The 21,412-nt window shown below is 48.3% G+C and overlaps 1 protein-coding gene across 2 annotated transcripts in view; it reads left to right on the top strand.

Moving 5' to 3' along the window:
• Trappc9 (trafficking protein particle complex 9) overlaps positions 1 to 21,412 on the top strand; it is a 464,527-nt gene that overhangs the window by 137,013 nt on the left and 306,102 nt on the right. For both annotated transcript variants that reach the window (XM_032916426.1, XM_032916420.1), the window contains one exon: positions 11,790 to 11,914. In XM_032916426.1, the coding sequence (XP_032772317.1) occupies positions 11,790 to 11,914 (125 nt within the window). The remainder of the gene's footprint in view (positions 1 to 11,789; positions 11,915 to 21,412) is intronic.

Raw genomic sequence — 21,412 nt, 5'->3', positions numbered from 1 at the left:
TTCCATAAGATGTCGTGAAGATCAAGCACACTGCCTCATGTCTCCCTCCGTCTGAAGGGCACACTGGTGAGCAAGGCGCTCTCAGAGGGATCGATACATTAGCGTTTGATTTTATTGGGAATGATGCTGTGGGTGGAAACAGCCCTTTGGAGTTGCTGGGCCTGACAGACAGTGGACACGTTCTCTGCCTTTGGTTCCTTCCCTATTAATTATTTAATTCTATTTCCCCTTTCTCTGTGCTTTCTGGCTCTTGGTTTTATAAAAGAAATGTCAGCCTTCCCCACCGACAGTGTCTGTTGGACCCGATAATTAAACATGGCATTTCAGACTCAGGGTGGGAAGGAGGGACTCTTCAGCCTCACGGACCAGGGAGCGGGCTAGAGATGGCATCTCGTCTCGCCAGCTTGTTTTATTGAACAGGAAGCCGGGCCCCAGAAAGGTGGACAATCTGTCCAAGGCGTCTCGAGGCAGTGCGGCGGCTCTGCACACGGAGGTGTTTGTCTGGCTCTGCCTCCCTCCCCCAGAGAGCAAACAAAACTGTTTCTAGATGGGTACAGAGGTGAACCAGGGTGGCTAGCATTACTGTCTAGGCAGCGAGACAGCTTGCAATGACCCTGTCCATAACGGGGTCGTCTTCCCAGGCCTGGTGTGGGGGTGAAAGAGCAGTGAGCGCTATGCTCAGGAGGTGCCGCTGGTGCCTTGAGAAGGGGCCAGTGACGTGACTTTGGCAGGGAGCATTCCTGGCCTCTGACCTGTGATGTCTTGGGGGACTGTGTGCTAGGTCACAGCGGGGCGCCCCACTGGTGCACACCGCTTACTCCTTGAGAACTGCACACTGGCCTGGGTGTTCTCACTGCGTCTTCTGCTTTGAGCCCCCTCCCTCTCAGCCGATTCCCTCTCTTGAAGGCTGAAGGAGGCCATTCGAAGATGGTCTTCTGCTTTCCACAAGACATGCACTTTCATCTTCCTCCTGTTGGTCTCGGCAGGTAGATGTGTCTGTTGTTTCTCCCCGGCAGCCTCGCGCTTCCCCTAGGTATAGGGTGGCATGCTGCCCATCTCTTGTTCAAACTGTTACAGGCTCCCGGCAACTCTTCTGCCCATCTCTAGCCTTCCCTTCTCAAATTCCTCTTCTAATTGTGTAGACTCTTCTCCAAAGCAAGGTCCAGTCTGGGCTCACACCTCCTCTCTTCCTGTTCCCCTCTTACTGGGTCCTCCCATTCCCCATTGCAGGTTTCTGAGGTGCTGCTGTGCACCTGATTCTGTCTCCAGTGGTGGATCTGCATTCATGCTCATCCCTCTGCCCTTTGGGCCCAGCATTAGCCACCCTCTGTCAAGCTCCTGTGGGTTCTGTCCTTAGTGAGCTGTAGTGGCAGAGGCGGTATTTTCTGTGAGTCTGTTTCACTTTGTCAACACTGCCTTCCTTTAGGGTGTCTCTTCTCAGGATTCAGCACAAGGCTGGGCCTGGATGTACTCAGTGCCCGCTCACCACTGTGGTGTCGGGAGTTGGGGGTAGATGGGAGGGGGAATCACAACTTCATGAACCCAGCTGAGGTTCAAGGGCTGTGTTGGGTTGGGATTCTGGGTTTTACTTGCCAGATAAAGACCCTTGAACAGGGTCTGAGTGGAAATGGGTTCAATGGAGGCCAGTCTGGGCAGTGAGGAGGTGTGGCAGTGTCAGCCACAGAGGCCTGCAGCCCATGGAGCTTTCTTGGAAAGTCACTGTAGAAGCTGGACATGGAAGTGTCACGTGAGGTCTGTGGATTTTGGGAACAGGAGAGAAGAACTGGGACAACCAGCCTCCCTCCTAAGGTGACCAGCAACTCCTCTCATCTCCTGAGTGTTTCAGGCAGCAGTGACATCTCCCACTATATCCAGATCACCCCTTGAGATACCTGGAGGAAGAGGTGGGAGAGGGCAGGGGGTCACTACATCAAGTCCAAAAGGATTGAGAGACATGAGGTCTGGGTGCAGATCCCAGATATGTCTGAGTAGATTTTCTAGAAGGAAAACTAGTGAAGGCCCATTCCCTGTCTTCTGACCCTGGACAAACAGTGTTGCTGCTCAGCCTTGGCAATTGTCCTGATGGTGCTGATTTGATCCTCATACTCAGATCAGGCTTTTTATCTTTAAGAAGTTTGTGTTTTGCCTGTAAGTCTGTGTGCCACGTGTGTGCTGGTTATGTAACAAATTGAGAAGGTGTCAGATCCCCTGGGACTGCTGTGAGCCACTGTGGAGGTTCTGGGAATCAAACCTAGGCCCCCTAGAAGAGCAGCCAGTGCTCATAGTCTTTGAGCCATCTCTCCAGCCCCCTGATTCTTTTCTCTTTTATATGTTATTTACATGTGCTCCTCTACTGGAAGAGAAACATAAACAAGCAAATGTCACTTCTCACAAGAGGTAGTTGAATTAGCATAGGTTATGTTGAGATTTAAAAATTTGGGAAACAAAACCAGAGAACTGTCAGTTTGAGGTTAAAGTGGAAATACCTTGTTTATAAGAATAGATGGGCATGTTCCAGCCCCTCCCCCCACACTTGTCCTCTAGAAGGCAGTAACTCAGAGGACAAACTAAAGGCAGTGATACTCCACACATTTAAGCAGCCAGCAAGGTTCAAGGCTCGAAGCTCCAAGGCAGGGCGTTGATCTTAAAAATTATGAAAAGCAAAAGTTCCCCTGACTGTCATACAAAATCTTTCCTCCCCACAAATTAGCTTTTATACTGATGGCCCAGGCCTCTTAAGAACTAACTTCAAGTCTCTTTCCTCCCCCTTTCTCTTTCCCTCACCTCCTCCCTTCTTCTTCTACCCCCATGCACACACGCACACACACATACACATGTATTCGCACATGCTCGTGCCTGCATATACACACCCTTTCGGAAAATGCCGACATTCCTGAGATGAGGGCTCTTCTTTGCCCAGAGGTTTTGCACACGCTCAAAGAGCCTCCTTTCTCATCCTCATTCTCCAGGCTCTATCTGCTAAAGTCCCCTTCATGCTCTGAACCCTGGCCCAGCATAGCTTCTGGTGAAAATCCTTCTAGTGCCCTTTAAATTCAGTCAGCCTCTTTCCATGTACTCAACACCATACATTTTTATGGCTCATGTTTAACAAAGTGATATTTTTTTAATTTATGTGAAATTGCCTTGTCTCTCCCACTCAACTTGTGCTATGCAACATAGTAGCCACTGGAGAAATTCACTTGAATTTAAAGTAATTAAAATCAAGTGAAATCAATAGTCAATCCTTTAGACGCTTCGGTGCACCATATACTGTTAAAGTGCCCATAGCCATGTATAGCTAGCAGCTGCCTTTCTGCATCACACAGAACAGGCCAGTAGGCCAGAGCTCCTTGGCACCAGACACCAGGCTGCCAGGACGAAAGCACAGCCCTTGGTGAGGATACATTAAGCAGACAATAAGTATCAGGGTGTGAGTCAAGGAAGAGGAGACTGTAGTTATGCAGGAGAGGGGAAGACGGGACTATAGCTAAAGAGAGGAAGAAAGGGGACTGTACTTGTGATGGAGAGGGGAGAGAGGGGAGGCTAGCTCACAGGAGCCATAACCTTAAGTGTAAAAAGTAAAGCACCAGTTTCCAGAGGACAGCATTTCCATGACCCATATGTAGGCAAAGATTTCCTAGACAAATAGTAGCACTAACCAAACCAAATTGAACAAAATAAGACAAGCAAACAAACAAACAACCCCTAACCCACCAGCCAACCAACCAACCAACCAATCAATCAATCAAACAAACAAACAAACAAACAGAAAACCAAATAATAACAAAATTAAGTAATTCTAGGCTGGGCATAGTGGCACAGACCTTTAATTCCAGCACTCAGGAGGCAGAGGCAGACAGATCTCTGTGAGTTCAAAGCTAGCCTGGTCTACAGGACTATTTCCAGGACAGCCAGGGCTACACAGAGAAAACCTGTTTTTTTGGAGTAAGGGAGATCTGATCATGAAAAGGCAACATTAGAAGAGCAAAGAACTTAAGCACACATTGTAAGCAGGTGGCAGGTGACAGTTGACCAGGTGTTTAGCATTCCTAAACCCCTGGGTTCTGTTTCCAGAACCAAAAGTGTTACAAGGAGGAGGAGCAGGGAGAAGGGGAGAGAGCTTGGCTATAAATCTACCATCTTTGTCCAGATGCAGACAGAGCATCTACAGCAGTGCCATTGAGAACAACCCAAACGTTCACAAGAAGCAGAATAGCTACACTACCATTTTGACACAGCAGCACACCCTACAGCAAGCAAACACATGAGCATTGGCATGGGCCTCAATTGCCATGCTGAGACGAAGGAGGGCCATGGACACTGATTTGAGATGTCTGCTTCCAGAAGTCTGAAAGAATATCTTCATGTGATTTTTAAGTCAAAGAGGACTAAAAGACAGCAGAGAGTAGAGACTGTATTTAGTTAGTATCCTGTAACAAGTGAGACTTATGCTCCATGGTAGCAGACACAGTTGTGTATCTTGGTAGAGAGCTGCCAACAGCAAGAAGAGGAAGCAGAGAATGCTGGGAATTACCGTGCTGTGGTCTGGGTGTAGGGTGCCCTTCTATGAACCAAAACATAATAGCCCATCAAGCTGTAACTTAATGTTAGTGCTTATCTTAGTGGGGGTTTCTATTGATTGAAGAGACACCATGACCAAGTCACCTCTTATTAAGGAAAATATTTAATTGGGGCCGACTTACAGTTTCAGAGGTTCAGTCCATGATCATCATGGTGGGAAACATGGCAGTGTGCAGGTAGACCTGGTGCTGGAGGAGCTGAGAGTTCTACATCTTGATCTGAAGGCTGCCAGGAAGTGGCTCTGTCTTCCACAGGCAGCCAGGATGAGGCTCTCAAAGCCCATCCCGACAGTGACACACTTCCTCCAACAAGGCCACACCTATTCCAACAAAGCCCCACCTCCTAATAGTGTCACATCCCATGATCAAGATTCATGATAACCCAGTGCTCATTACTGTATGCAATTTAGCAGACTTTCATTTTTTAAAGAAATTATGCACCATTTACCACAAAATGAGTCTTCTAGGAATGAATCTATAAAATACCAAAGACCTTCCCAGAGGTGATTATTATATGTTGCTTGGAAACTATTAAACAAGACAAACATCTTATGGAGATATACCATACTCATAGATAGGAAGACTAAATGGCATAGAAATTCTTGTGTTTCCAAAATTCATCTATTGGTTTGAAAGTTTGGATGGAAATTCTAACAGATGACCTTAAAGATTTACCCAGGAAAGTGATTCTGGAATTTCTGTGAAAGCACAAGGGGTGGGAAACACCCAACCAGCTCTAAAACAGTTATCAGGTGAGGGTGGCCCTGAAGGACTCCAAGCCCACTGTCACAGGCACTGAACAGCCATGGGGTCTGCCCAAAGCTTTTGGAACACTTGGTCAGAGGATGAGTAGGAACTTTTCAAGTAGACAGCGGAAGGCTGTCTACACCAGAGGGAGGCTGACTACACCAGAAGAAGGCTGACTACACCAGAGGGAAGGCTGTCTACACCAGAGGGAAGGCTGACTGCACCAGAGGGAGGCTGACTACACCAGAAGGGAGGCTGTCTACACCAGAGGGAAGGCTGACTGCACCAGAGGGAAGGCTGACTGCACCAGAGGGAGGCTGACTACACCAGAGGGAAGGCTGTCTACACCAGAGGGAGGCTGTCTACACCAGAGGGAAGGCTGTCTAGGGGAGGCTGTCTACACCAGAGGGAAGGCTGTCTACACCAGAGGGAGGCTGTCTACACCAGAGGGAAGGCCTGAGGGAGGCTGACTACACCAGAGGGAAGGCTGACTGCACCAGAGGGAGGCTGACTACACCAGAGGGAAGGCTGTCTACACCAGAGGGAAGGCTGTGTACACCAGAGGGAAGGCTGACTGCACCAGAGGGAAGGCTGACTGCACCTGAGGGGAGGCTGTCTACACTGGAAGGAAGGCTGTCTAAACCAGAGGGAAGGCTGTCTACAGCAGAGGGAAGGCTGTCTACACAGAGGGAAGGCAGAGGGAAGGGTATCTGTACCAGAAGAAGGCTCTATACTAATGGTTAACTTCACAAACAGTGCAGAGCACTGCAGTCACTCCTCGAGCCTTCGGTAACCCTGATGTCAATTAAATAACCGTGGGAGCAGGGCAACTAGAGCACAGAGGAGCCCTGAGCGCACCACAGGCATTAAATACGAGGGCGTGGCACACTAGATGCAAGGAGCAGGGTACTTCTGGGACATGAGGAAGAAGAGTGAGAAGATCACATGGCCTCAGGGTAGGGCCGCACATGCTTGCTTTGTGCACTGACTGTGGCAGTGAGAAGTCCTGACTCAAGCCGTAGCAGAGAGGCAAACCCACTCTGCAGCAGCCATGTGGCCATGATGCCAGTGTGGAAGACAGCAGAGAGGGGTGCTCACAGATGGGAGGCCAACAATGGCAGAACCAGGAAAGAAGGGTCAGAACTTGGATGAGAGTGGAGAAGGCGGATAGGGCTGTACTTCACCAGACACCATCTCTTCCTGTTTCGACAGAAGCACTTCTAGTCCCTTCCACTGAACAACTACCCCCACCCCGCAGGCAGTTGTCTCTTGGTGAGTCACCGCAGCTTGCTGGAGAGAGCGATGATGAGCACAGGAGATGATGGATCAATGGTCCACAGACAGGCTCTTGCTGCCTGCAGCGCAGTCACCTGTTGCTGATGAATGACAAACACTCCAGTCCCCAACCCAGTGGCTTAGAACGTTATTTTCCAACCGGAATTTAAGCCAAAGAGCAAAGCCAACCTTCCCACATGCTGGCTGAACAGGGGCCTAGCAGTGAACGTACTTCATAGGTTATTAAACAGACCTCTGGGGCAAGTGTGGTGGGTGGCACGAAGCTCCCCACATCCGCAGAGATGCTCTCCTATGAGCCCCAGGGAGGCAGGGACAGGCTGACCTTTCCTGTGGCTACGCTGTAGTGCTGCGAAATGACTGTCTGTGAGTCAGAAGGCAGGTAGGTGGCCCAGCTAAATATAACGATGGGCAGGCTGTCCAGGACATTAGCTTTGTTCCTTCGGAGCAAAAGCAGACAGCCCACTGAATACAAAACAAAAGAAACACGCCATGGCCAACACAACCCGAGAGCAGTCATAGGTCAGGATTAAAATCTAAGATATAAACCCCCCAGTTTCAACTCAAATATATAGAAAAAAAAGAGTAGGCAGAAGAGAATAAACATTTATTCAAAGTCACCAGTGACCCACACAAGGCCTACATGGGCCAGTCAGATTGTGAAGAGGCTAGGGGCTTCAGGCATCGCATCTCTCATCCCTGGAGGCTTTCTGTAAGGGGCTGAGTGGCAGAGAAGAGAAGGTTAAAGCTGGCTGGGGAGAGGGCAGCAGCCTGCCCTGGTTGTATAAAAAACAAGGAAGAGAAATGGACAACAAGTATGAAAGCAGCATGGGGTTGCCATGGGAACCCAGGTAGGGAATGGGCAACCCAGAAACAAGAGCTTCAGCTATCTCCCCAGAGGATCAAAAGCCCACAGGACCAGGACTGGGTAGAGGATGTGTCTGGTCCCTGAAGGCATTTGAGAACATCTTCACAAAGGCAGCGTGGAACAAGGCAGAAAAGCCCGGGGTGGGGGGGAGCTGTTTCTGATGACAAAGGGGGACCAAGGGATGAATCTCAGAGGCTGAGGGGGACCAAGGGATGGCTCTCAGAGGCTGAGGGGGACCACAGGGTGGCTCTCAGAGGCTGAGGGGGTAAGTGCTGAGTGACGAAGGGACACCCAGGCAGGCAGGACCTGGGAATTCAGAGACAAGGATCCTGGACTTGCCCTCAAGATAAGCACAGTAGGGTGACATGCATTCAGGCAGATTCTCGGGGCTTGGGCTGGCACAGGGGCATGTAGGGGGCAGGACCAGTGTGATCTCCTGGTCACAAGGGAAGAGCCTGTGAGAACAGGCAGGAAGTAACTGAATTACATGCCAGTCGCGTGTGCTGGGCACTGATTCTCTCTGTCCTAGTGCTTTCTAACCCAAGGAAAAGCCAAGTTCGACAAAATCTCAGGCTTTCTTTAAAAACAAAACAAAACCAAAACACATGTTTGTGGCAAAAGTGAGGCATCTAGGAATTACAGAGACAGAAAGAGATACCTCCGTGTTAAGGCTGCAAGCAAGCTAGCTGCCTCCAGCTTCCGGGTGCTTCAGGATGAGTCACACCATTCTTTAAAAAAAATAAGACTCAGAACTCCAAAAATCCATATTTATTCTCAAAAGAGAGCAGCAGATCAGGGCAGAGCTCCTGAACAAATCTTCTGATTCCAGGGGACAGCGTTAGGGGAGCAGGCAGGTCATGGAAGAGAATTCAGCAGATTGCAGAGCAATGGCCCACCAATAAAAGCAATCCCCGGCCACAGTAGTAACCCTAGCTAACTTCAGCTGTCAGTAAATTGTGAAGCGATACACAATCAAATGTGATTTGCACATAGCCCTGGACTCTGGATGAAGACCTATGCTGATGGCCACTACCCCTAGCAGCCTGCCCCTAGGCTGTTCCTCAGAAAGGTGGCAAGAAACATACTCATCCATGGGAAGCAGCGCTGGTTCTTATCAGAGCTTAGCAAGCCACCGGTGTCTCTGCTGAACCCCAGGCTGCAAGCGTAGGGCCATCCAGTAACAGTGCACAGGGAAAAGGAGGAAGGGCACCCTCACTAGTGGCTTCATCTCCTACAGCTCTGCACTAGTGCCCTCCAGGTGGCCTCCCCAGAGAATTGTGCACGTCTTACTCCAGGGCAACTGCAGTTACCCTCCTTCTGCAGTCCTGCTCTAGCATCAAGAAAAATCATCACTCTTCTGATTGACATCTTATCCCACCAAGAAGGGATTCGGTAGCAGCTTGAATTTTTTGTAAAATATATATTGGAAGCCTTGAACTAATCCATCTCTGCATAGGTCACTGCCCCACCAAGATCAGTAACTCATGTACCCAAAGCTACAACTTTTCCCGGAACTCCGAAGCACTCTATGTGTTCAGGAGGACAATGGGAAGCCTCCTGTCACTGGAAAAGGCCGAAGGCCTTAGGTCTGGTGCGATAGCTGTGTTACAGCCAGTGGAGGGAAAGCAGTGTCCAGATATGGCTGTCCATGGAGGCTGGGGACCGTGCCTCTCGAAGTCCACTGTCTCCGCAGACATTATTTTTACTTTCCTAAACACATTGCAGAGTTTCTGAATGAATGAGCATGTTGCTTTCTCCATGGAAATTAAGGATGAGTATTGGCTCATCTTCTCAGCCAACTGCTTCTACTGCTTTGGTTTCCTTGAGCATATTTTATGATAACCAGATGGGCTTTTTTGGCATCCATGGATTTTTATGAATACATGAGAAAGCATCTTTGAAAAATATTCTACCTGAAGCAGCCTACACTGACAGACTCCCGGGAAAGAGACCCGTTGCTTTCTTTTACCTTTGCAAGTGTATTTTATTTTAGTTACATTTTATTCAGGTTTATTTTAGGTATCTATTACTATATATATCCTTATTCACTCATGTCTTTTTCTTTCTTGCTTTCTGGAAACAGTTAAAAAAGCATACCCTGTCACTAGGGTTGGTTGCTAAGCTGTTTGGTTGGTGGGGGCTTGGTGTATAGTTTGGACCTCCTGCTGTGCTACAGAGCAGCCCAGGCTGGTGAGCTCAGGCTGTTGTTTTTGTCTCAGTGTGGCTGGTGGTTCTGAGTTCTGGTTTTAACCATGTGTTGATGGGCTGTGTAATACTGAAGAAGTCAACCTCATTGGAACCTTGGTTTTCTCATGTGTAGACTCAGTACGGTAATGCCCACTTTACAGGGAATATAGAGTGAGTTAGATGCCCCCATGGACTTGTGCCCATTGCCAGTCCAAGGACACCATGATCCATGATCAGATCTGTCAGGGTTATCAGAGAGAAGGGGTTGCTGCTGGGTACAGTAGGAACTGGCTCACGTAGTCGTGGAGGGCAGAAAGTCCTGCAACAGGTTGTTATGAGCTGGAGACTCCAGATACATGGATTAGTCTGAGGCAGAAGGGCTGAAAACCTTGGAGGACACTGAGGGTAGGTTCTGGAGCTCAAAGTTTGGAGATCCTGAAGTTGTAAAGTCAGGGGTAAGAGAAATGCAGGTGAGTCTCTCTAAGGTCGCTTCTACACTACCCATGGTTTCGCTGATTGGATGATGCTCATTTGTGTTGAAGGTTGTCCTGCCCCTCCCACTTCCCCAATTTGCAGGCCAGCTCCTCTACAGCCAGGCACACATACCTTGCCAGTTCTTGGATATGCCTTTGTAGGCTAGCTTTGCTGGCGTGGCCAGAGTAGCTGCTTTTCCTCCACTGCTAGCGCCTGCTTTCAGCTGTCATTTCCCAGTTGTCATGATGATTGTGATATTGCAGTTGGATTCAAGGGAAGTATTATTTCAGCATGCAGAATTACATCCTGAAATTGCCCACAGCCTTTCTCCTAATGGAAAGATTGAAAGCTATAAGCGGTAGTTGTGAAGTTCACGCCACCCCGCTCACTTTTATTTGCGACTCAAACCATTCTTGCATGCATCCCACCCTCATAGTACCTCTAAGCTCCTTGGTCCTGGTAGACTGCCTCCATCTGTTGGTGACTTTTCGCCCTTGTCCTTCTATTAATTGTCAGACAAATCCATTCTGCACATTTTATTTGTGATTGCCTGTGCTGGCATAAACACAGGTGGGATGCTCCAACATCATTTTCTGTTCTTTCTCAGCTCCCAAGCTGGAGAGAGCTCCTTCCCAGTGTCTCCTGTGACATCTCCCAGCTTGTCTCTTTCGCTTTTGCAGCTGCCCTGTGCCATTTCAAGCTTTGCTCTTGCCCAAGCTTCTGCCCCAATGGGAGCTGGAAACATCCCTGCCCATGTATGGTGCTACCTTTCTTCTCTACCTTCCACTGGGTTCAGAAAGCACGGCCATTCAGTCCATGAAGAGGTCACAAGCTTTAAGAGGATTGTTTTTGAGGTTTCTGGGCAAATTTCACGTGTGTGTTATGTGTGTGTGTATTTTATATGTATGTATGTATGTATGTATGTATGTATGTATGTATGTATGTATGTGTGTATGTGTGTGTGTATGTATGTGTGTGTGCAAAGTGTGCATGTTCCAAAGCTTTCCAGCTCCAAGGCATTGCTTATGTAGATTTTCCCTCTTTCCCAGTATCTAGTATTCCTTGATTTGGTCTCTCATGCTCAGCTTCTGCCCTGGGTAACACATAGTGCGCACAGATCTCAGGCCATAGAAGGTGCTGGGAGTCAGAGGGAAGGATTGTTTTCAGTTAGTGTACCCAGGGGAGGCACTGTGGAAAGTGCTTAGACCTGGGGGAGGTTGGAGGATTAGTGATGTTTGTCACAGCTGGGGCCAAGGTGGGACATGGGGAGCAGAATGGTAGAATCTTCTAGTTCCTTTGCAGTGGCTCATTGGCAGCTGGTCTCCAGTGTCCAGGAGAGCTGCTTTGCCTTTGGTCAGCCCTTTACTGAGTGTATCATTCCTTGAGAGCCCCAGTGGAACTTCTGGGTCACTGTTCTCCTTGAAAGTCCACTTTCCCCACACTAGTCCCTGTGAGGAAGTGGCCTGCTGTAGGGTGGTGGTGTCTGTGTGAATGAATGCCCGGGGAGGATCCTCCCGCCTTGTAATTAGACCAGGGAGGAGAGACTACCATGTTCCTTCCTGTTACTTCTTGGATAAAAAAATCCCTGCCTGACAAAACAGATGATCATATTTACCTGCAACTTCTGTTTTCCTCCCTAGATGGAATCAGTGTGAGCGGCTTTCCCCTGTCCAGTCCTTACCGCCAGGTTGTCCGGCCCCGAGTGGAGAGCAGACCCACAAACCCTTCCGAGGGCAGCAAGACGGGGGACCTTGGCCACGTCAAGGTGAGTCTATCCGTGGAGGTGCAGGCTGCCAGGGTTGGTTCTCCTGGTTTTTTGCTGGAGTGCTTTCCAACTCAGCGTTTGGAGTACCTTTCTGAAGGAGATCGGAGATGTGTGGTTGAAAATGGTTTCTCGTTTCTTGTGGCATTTCTGGAATGCAGTCCCGAGGCGACTCATGTGCCGTGTACTTGGGGGGATGCAAGCTCTGATTTTGCTGTGACGTAGAGACTGAAAAGGCAGGCCTGCCATTGAGGACAGTGAGCAGAGGAGATGATTTCCCCCCTGTCCCTTTCCTTTGAGAGATGCATTCATTGCCCAGTTCTCAGTTTGGCTATTCACCTCATAGCATTTTTCTTAATCATTTGGCAACTCTCACAGGTGCTGGTTTGTAAGCCCACAGTTCCTGGAGCTCTCTGTACAAAGCCGGGATGCTCAGGACACGAGGGCCAACAGGAGCAGAGCTTGCCGCTTGCAAGGAGTGTGTGTGAATAGGAGCTCAGACCCTGCAGAGCACCCCCACCCCTGTCTCCGGAGGTGCACAGTGATGTGCTGCAGGGCCCTGAGCAGTGGCTGAGGTGCAGGCATAGAGCCACTATTTAAGCGAGCGTACTTATGGCCACCCAGTGGGCATGCTGTTTGCTAGCCCCATACCAAAATGTGGGAGAGCATTGGCTGATGGGGCCACCAGAAAAGCTCCACCCAAAGCCCAAGTTGGATGGGAAGAGCTGCCCTGTAAGCTGTCCTGAGTAACCTTGGTGCAGTGTGGAGAAGGGTTTGTGTTCTGTGGGGTAGTAGGCTCCTCGGAGGAATGGGGAAGGCTATGCCAGTGGTTTGAAGCCTGCCTGTGGGACATCTGAGGAAGAATGGCGCGATTTAATCGGAGTTGTGTGGAACCCATAAAATCATTACTGGTATTGCCAACGGGTGATAGGGCTGCCAAGCACTTTCTTGAACTAGGTACATCGTGTTTCCCCGAAGGACACAGGTGGCTGACAGGAACTGGGTCTGCACTCAGGACTGTTTATTCTGCATGTGGTGGGACGGCGTGTGATGACTGAAAATGGATGCTGTGTTTGGTGGGGAACATCAGTGAGAGTGTCTCAGCTCAGTAGCAGAGTGCTAAGCTAGCATGCTTGAGGCCCGGGACATGTATCCCTACCACACAAATTATGTAAGCCAGGCCTGTCTGCCTCTCAGAGTCCCATCTGGAAGACTGGCCATTGTTGGCTTGGGGAAGAAAGAGTAAGACCCCTGGGCTTCATTTTTATAGCTAAGGAAAATGAAGACTAAGGAAGATGAGTTTAGGTGGCTGCTGCAAGCCCAAGAATCACTCAGGAGGAAGTAAGGCTTTGTCCTTGCTAGATGACTTGGTGTCTAGTTAGGCTTAGGTTGGTTCTGGCTTTTATTTCCCAACTCTCCTTTTCCAACTATCACTGGGGACCAGTAACTACTGTTTAAATCGCATGCGATCTGCAATGGTCCTGTGTGATCAACACATGACAAGGGCTCTGCCGAGAGCCCCCTGAGAGGCCACCAGCTTATGGTACTGGCTATTGTGGACCCAGGTTGGCCTGTGCCTGGCACTACTACAGCTGCCAATGGCTTTGCTTGTTGGAAGCAGAACTGGATCAGACAGAGCGATGGGACAATGGCGCAGCCAGTGGAGAGCCAGAGTCTTCTCCGTGCTTGCCTCCTGGTGCTTAAACAGGCCTTCTTTCCACTTCACACCTGCATGTGGCTTGCTGGAAGAAATGCTGAAATCTTGACAACAATGGAGCTTGCCAGGGCACTAGGCCTCCTGCCCTTTGCACATTGGCTTTGGAGAGCACTTGCCCTCTTTGTAAGTGTCCTGTCTCTGGAGACTGCAGCCGGCAGGCGTGGTAGGCACCACCATGGTGCCTTACAGAGTAGCTAAAGACGGGACTTCAACTTCAGGAACTTAGGAAGAAAGTTGAAAATTAAACTCGAAGTAAGCAAAACGGAAATTAAAAAAAAAAACAACAACAACAAAAAAAACAGGGCAGAAATCAATGAGCTAAGAAACAAAATCCCTGAAATAGACAAAGTAACCAGAAGCTTGTTCTTTGAGAAAGTCTGCGGAATTTATCGACTTCCAGCCAGATTGATTAAAGAGTAATTATGTAAATTACCAGTATCAGGCCCAAGATAGGGAGCTTCTGCTCGGGCCTTGCCGAGATGATAAGGGAGAAGGGAGGTGCATTGCGAAGCATTTTATGCTGAGGACGGGGTAAGTAAGCAGGTAGCTTTGTATCCCTCAAGGAAAGAGAGTTCTTGCTAAAACCTTTTACAGAGAAACTCCTTAAGGGAGAAACAATAGGAAATCTGTGTGAACTACTTTAGCAAACTGTGAAAGGAAGAACACTGCAAGTGGGATGGCTCAAGGCTAAAGATGCTTGCCATGCGTGCCTGAGGACCAGGGTTCAAAGCCTGGCACCCACATGGAGGTGGGGGCGAGAGAAATGGCCCTTCATGTGTATCTTGTGGCATGTGTCCTCTCCCAGCTGTCTAACACACACACACACACACACACACACACACACACACACACACACACACACACACACACACACACACAGAGTAATGATGAGGATGATATAATGATGATGATAATGAAAAGAAAAAAGAAAAACAAGAAGAAATAAGATAAATAGATTTTTGAAGAAAACCCACACAGAGCATCACGTCACCGCCGTAGACTGTCTCCACCCCCTACAGCTTTAACAAGTCTAAAGCAGGAGTTTAGCCTGCTTGCTACCTAATGGGCTGTCCAGCATCAATTGAACAGGGCTATCTATGGAAGGCAAGGTTGGTTTAACATCAGAAAACCCACAGTTGTAACTCTCCATGTTGATAAACGAGGAAAGGAAAATTAAATAAACAACTTCATCTGTTGCCACGTGCACGTAGCATTAAATAAAGTCTGGCATCTATTTCCAGAATCCTCTCTGCCACCTTGAAATAGAGAAGAACTTCCTCTACCGTCGGCCCAGCTGTTCTCTCATGTTTCACAGAGAAAGGCTTGGCCTGGGCTCTGGAATCCCCGTGACATCCCAGCAGCACCACACGGAGAATGGCTCTACCATAAGCTGCTAGATCGTTCTTAGAGCTCGTACATGCTTTTGCACTTTAATAATTATAGTTAAAAAGGGATATACTGGGAGAATCTGCAAAGAATTCAGGTTAAGCAAACAGCATGCTCTTCTGTCCCTTACCTACTCTCCTCCCCTCCCCTCTCCTCCCCTCCCCTCCCCTTTCCCCGTCCTCTTCCTCCACCCCTCTTTTTTCTTTCTTATGTATGTGCCTGCTGTGCTGCATCTGGAGAAGCTAGAGGACGACATATAGAAGATCCTTAAATGTTTTGAAAGTTACTTACTAGTGTGTGTGAGATGTGTGCATGTTTGAGTAGGAGTGCACATGTGCCATGGCCTGCTCGTGGTAGGAGGAGAACTGCTTCTCCCCTTTTACTGTGGGTTCCGGGGATTGAACTCAGGTCTGGAGCTTCTGCAGCAAGTGTTAGCCTTAATGTAGGTCTCTTCCTGCCAAATGGAAGGAAAGGAAGTTGGCAGAGAATGGGTGTGGGGGAGGGAGCGCAGTGGAGTAGCCGGTCCCTCAGCAGGAAGCATCAGAAGAGAAGGCTTCTTTCAGCCAAGGCTACTGGACCAGGCTGCAGTGGTGGCTGGGACTCTATGCATGGTGATATAGACATTCTGGAGGAGACCACCATGTAGACAGCAGTGAAGCTGCCACAGACACCTGCCCCCAGGTCTTTCCAGGCACACGGTGGCCCAGGTGCAATGGGTGACTGACCAGAATCAGTCTAGTAATTACATAGCAGAGACAAAATGGCTCCCAAACATCCAGTTCCAAGCTCAGGGTCTTAGCCTTCCAGAATGCTGGCAGCTCAGGGAGGGCAAGCACCTGAGCCTGCTGAGTCCAGAGAACCGAGGGGCAGAGAGGCTCTGATGCCTACCAGGGCCATTTCTGTACAATTGCACATCATTCAGGGGAAATTAGGACACATCTCCACGAGGTGAAGGAAATGTCCAGGGTCAGGTAGCCTCTAAGTAGAAGTTAAATCCAGCCCAGGTGCTTCTGATTCCAAGGCTTGTGCATAAGCCATTTCTACCGCACCACAGTGCCACTGCCTGTGCAATTTCTGTGCCCCTGAATTTATTACAGGATACAGAACACCCTCTATTGATTCAAGCTATATTGATGAAATAGTCATGTCTAAGCCTTTTGGCCTATCTGACCTCAGTTTCCACTCTGTGAAAGGCAGATAATAAGGCTTCCTCCCAGCCCTTGTAGGGAGGGAAGTGTCTGCTATTAGTCCTGGTAGATAAGAAAAGCTCACAAAATGGCAAATCCAATTCAGCTCCAAATTATTTCTAATCTGTCCCAGTGATAGTTACAGAGACAGGGCATTTTCCCTGCGAAGTTTAAGCATAAAAGCTTCACAGGAATCCTTTAATCTGCTCAACAATTTTAAAACAATAAGAAATTTAGATTGGAGAGCTGGGGAGAGAGGCTGCTGTCTGTAGAATGCTAAAACAAATACCAAATGAGGCCAAAGGAACATTCCTCCTGGTCCAGGGAGGGCAAAGCTAAGACCTTTGAGACCATGGGTGTTGTGTCAAACCTCTTGCAGGTATATGTTGTGTGTGCACATGTGTGCGTGCGTGCGTGTGTGTGTATGTGTGTATACACGGTATGGATGCTGGTCTAATGGTGCCTTCTACTTTTTAATTTTGTTTTACTTTGAATTATGCACATTGTGTATGTCCATTTATAGGTATGTGCACACGAATACAGGTTTTCTTGAAGGCCAGAGGTACTGGGTCCCCTAGAGATGGACTTACAGGTAGCTGTGAACTGCCTGGTGTGGGCGCTAGAAACTGAACTCAGGTCTTCTAGAATAGCAATAAGGACCTGCCAAGCCATCTCTGCAGCCCCATCTCTGCCTTTGTTTGAAACACGGTCTTTCTTTGGCCTGGAATGTCACCACACAGGCCATGGTAGTTGGCCCACGAGCTTCTAGGGATCCTTGTGTCTTCTCGTCCCATCTCTGCATTGATAGGGTTACCTGTGTACATCACCAGGACTGGCTTTTTGCATGGAACCTAAACTTGGGTCTTCATGCTTGCAAGGCCAGTGCTTTACCTATTGAGCCATCTCTCAAGCCCTCCTGCAGCTTTTATCCAGTTCACGTGTCTTGACAGCTAGAGAGCAGTTAACCAGAACACGCTGAGTTCTAAGTGCTGGGAGTAAAGCCACGCACAGCGTCTGAGAGTCACATTCTGGCCAGAGACTAACACTAAACCATGCTGGTTGTGATGTCTGCTGAGAATAGACACAGACAGAGCCGGGGTGACTTCCGTCTCTGGTGTGGGGAGAACGTCTGCAGAGTTCATTACAGCCCTGACGAGAGAGGAACAGGTGTACACAGCTTGTCCCACTCTGTCATGGCTGGGCCACTGGAGTGGCACCGTTATTTGGATGCTAACAGAGGCTGCCAACCTTTGGAGTATTCTTATTGCCAGTTACCTTTGTCCCCAGGTGATTGCAAGTTTATTATAGAGGTGAGACTTACTGTTGTCTGCATTTCCTCCTTTGCAAGGGGCAGACACACGCAGCAGATATACTCTTAGAGAGTGTGGAACCAGCGAGACAGAAAGGTACTAAAATGGCTTCTAGTGCCACACCCCACCCTTGGCAGGAGCTACATTGGCAGTAGCATTAGCCTGCCCCACAATCACCTGGGGGCCACCCTTACCTGGAGGGTGGGAATGGGTACTTCGGGGCAGTCCTGGGTGATGCAGCTGGGGTGGAGTCCTTACTTGAGGGATTATCGCCTTAGAAAGGGAGACCTTGATCCCCCTTAATCTTTATTAGTAGTAGGACTGGCCTTTAGCATCTTGTTTGGTTTTTGAAGACAAGACTTTTCTGTTTAGCCCTGACTGTTCTAGAACTTGCTCTGTAGACCAGGCTGGATTTGAAGAACTCACAGAGATCCATCCACCTCTGCTTCCCAAGTGCTAGGGTCAAGGTACGCACCACCACCTACGGCCTGTCTTCGGCATTCTTAAGGGGTTTTGAAACCTTCCTGCTGTACCTCAGAGACAGGCATGGGGTACAGACAGGAGCTCATTTTGTGGAACTTCCACAACTGACTTATATATACTACCTGGAATCCTGAAAAGGAATCTTCACAATCATTTGTCAAAACCCTGCTATAAGCACTTAATTAAAACCAAGGCTAGGCATTAAAAGGCTGATCTGGGGGGCGGTCCTAAAACCTTTGCATAGCAATATGGAATGTAGCCTGCTCAAGCCAGCTTGTGCCCACAGGATTAATGGCTGTATAGCAACAGAGACCATCCAATGTTTGAATGCATGACCCTGTGCTACAGAGGGCTACACCGGTCATCTGCAGGGTCTCCAGGGACACTGGGTATCTTCTCAGAGCCAAGCAGGTCTTGTGGGACTATTATCTCGAGCTGGATTCTGCCATCACATTCAGCATGATTGATCTGCCGTCAGCAGGAAAGAACCAGACAGGAGAAGAAAATGTGTACTTTTATTGCATTCTTGCCAAAGAAGAAAATTGAGTTAAGTCTGCCATTTGGAATGACTGACAGTAAGCAATATGTTTGCTTGGGTAAGGACATTTAGGTGACATGATTAGTCCCTAAAAATCCAAAGCAGTTTAGAGACTACGTCAAAACAAAATAATTCTTACCCTGCTTCCCAAGTGTTTACATCTTATCAAAAGGACAAGACATGGGAGGAAAAACCCCGTGTTTATTTGCTATCAGGCCTGCAGTGACCTTTGCTTTTGGCCAGCTTTGTCACAATGGACAGGTTCCTTCAAGAAAGCCATCTCTGGAACGAGGATGATCCTTCATACCCCAAGAAGAGTTCCTGTCATGAGGTGGGGTCCATGGACCCCCAAATACAGAAGGAGGACTGGGGTTCTTTGGAATGAGCAGGCACGTGGCCCTGTGTCTATATGTGTGCTCTCCATGTGGTCTCCTGGAACTTGGTGAAGCTGTCGGCCATTCCTTCCTCTGTCGCACTCTAAGCCCCAAAGTTCCTCAAAGGCAGAGGGTGGTGTTCTCTCCTCACTCAGGCTAGGAAAGAGCCCGGCTGTGCATGTAGCTAGTAAGTGACTGTTGCCACTCAGTGACGGTGGGTGGCTAGTGACGAGGCGGGCAGAATGAAGCAGAGAACGTTGGGAAGGAAGGCTGGTGAATGACACGGCCTGAGCCCACACAAGGGACAGCCGTGTTTAGAGCAATTCTGTAGACACATTCAGGTAACAGATGCAGTAAGGAAGATAAGGTGAGGTGACAGGCAGGGACGCTGGACCATGTAATGTGGCGTGGACACATGCATGTTCATGACTACACCACTTTGTTAACCCTACCCTACCCTACCCTGAGTTTGTTAGTGCTGTCATTCAAAACTTGAATAGCCTAGGTGTTCTTCTTTGTTTGTCAAGAAGGGCAGGACTCAGAATTATTAAATGCCCACCATGGAAGTTTGAAGAAAAGAGGCAAGAAAGTCACCATTCAAGTGGCTAATGCATAAAACAGTCAGGTGAGAGAAGACCTTGGCTGACTTTAGAAGGAGTTCTGTAATGTAGAAGGTAATTATTTTTATCTTTGTGAACCTTATATTCCTGATTGGTGAGAGTAACAAAAGATACAGGAACTGGTACTAGGTTTTCCTTGGTGCTTCCAGACGGTCGTGTGGGTTTTTCCATCTAGCTTGTTAATAAGATGAATGAGAGTCCTCATCTGGCCATGGTGCAGCATCCCACCTTGAAACACACGGCATTCAGGAGGGGATCTGGTAAGAGAGAGGAGGGGTTGAGGGTTACGGCAGCAGGTTGGCCAGAGTCTAAATAAGATGGAGAGCTCAGGGAGGGGCACCGAGGCAGCACCTCAGCCGCATCCTGGGGCTGTACCAGGGATGAGAATCCGCCCTATCAATATGAAGGGCAAGGATGGCTTCAAGGCTTGGGCCTCACAGGTACTTGGTGCATGCGATGCGGAGGGAGAACAAGCGGTGGCCTGTGATTCTGCTCCCGCTGCTCAGCCTTTCCCACCTCCAGGAAGCCAGTCACACAGAGCTCAGCCTGGCTCCGGGACACAGACTCCTTCCTCACCTCCAGTCCATCCTCTGCGTGTATTCTTCACTTTAGTTTTTAACGAGTTCACGTAGGGCGTGCCTGGTAAACACTCTACTTGTCCAGTAACCACCAAAGGGACAGTCCCCTAAGAAACTTAAGTTCAAGTTCACGATCCCCTAATCTCTGTATCACAATTCTTAAACAACATCCATCCTGAGTCAGTGAGCTATGCATAGTGTTCTCTTATGGACGGTGCCTTCACGGATGTCTCTGATCCCTGAAAGCATAGCTTTGGGTTTCTAGTCTTGTAAATCTAGAAATAAACATATTTCTGGTGCTTTTAGAACCCTAGCACATGCATTGTACAGTACGAACTGCTTTCGAAGTTTGAGTTATCTGGTAATTTACCCATGTGGGCTTTTTTCCTTCCTGTTACTAATGATCTTTTAACTCCTGGTAATGCTAAGATATATTGAAACTATTGTTTATTCTTATTTTTAATTGAAAATAATTGAAAGTCCTAATATTTTTACATGATTTAACTCTGTTGGTATACAAATCCACATCAGAACCCACATCATTTTGAGTGGTTTGTTCATGGAAGGGCTATAGCTGAGTGTTTGTCATTCTTAAGATGCTGGGCACTGTGCATCCCCCTGATGGGTGGGGTGGGGCCCTCACGTTAATCAGTATATACATGTTTTATGATTTCAATCCTATTTGCTTCTTCCACACACAAATTTAAGAAATTTGCATATAATAGATTGGATTTTTCTTTGTAAGATTGAAACAAACACTCAACTTTTAAAGAATGGCCTTGCTTTTCTGACTTCTGAAGAATCAAGTGAAGATGGTTTCACATCCCTACAAATGCATATATGTGTAGGGAGAAGTGATTGATACTTTGCTTTTTAGTACAACGTTGATATTCATTTTATCTTCTAGGATTTTTCTTTTTCTAAAAATATTTTATACAACATTTTGAACATATTCACCCCTTCTCTTCTGTCTTAATTCCTCTCATATCCATTCCTCTCTCCCTAACCACACCTGACATTCTTGTCCCCCTACCCCCCATTTAAATAACCCACTAAGTTCAGTCTGTGCTGCCCATGTATTCCTGGGGATGTGGCTATCCACCGGAGCTTGGTTGACCTAGAAGGGGCCATGCTCATCAAGAAAACAGACTCTCCCTTTCCCAGAAGCCCTCTCTTAGGACTGGGAGTACTGTCCCGCTTACCTCCATGTTGAAAAGTTCACTGGCTTGATCTTGTACAGGTCTTGTGTAGGCAACTGCAGCTGCCGTGAAGTCATGAGTTGTTTTCCTGTCCTGTCCAGAGGGAGGT

Source organism: Rattus rattus, chromosome 1, assembly GCF_011064425.1.
Source record: "Rattus rattus isolate New Zealand chromosome 1, Rrattus_CSIRO_v1, whole genome shotgun sequence".
NCBI classification, from domain to species: Eukaryota; Metazoa; Chordata; class Mammalia; order Rodentia; family Muridae; genus Rattus; species Rattus rattus.
The sequence above is the reverse complement of the archived record's forward strand: the minus strand, read 5'-3'. Positions and strand labels throughout refer to the sequence as shown.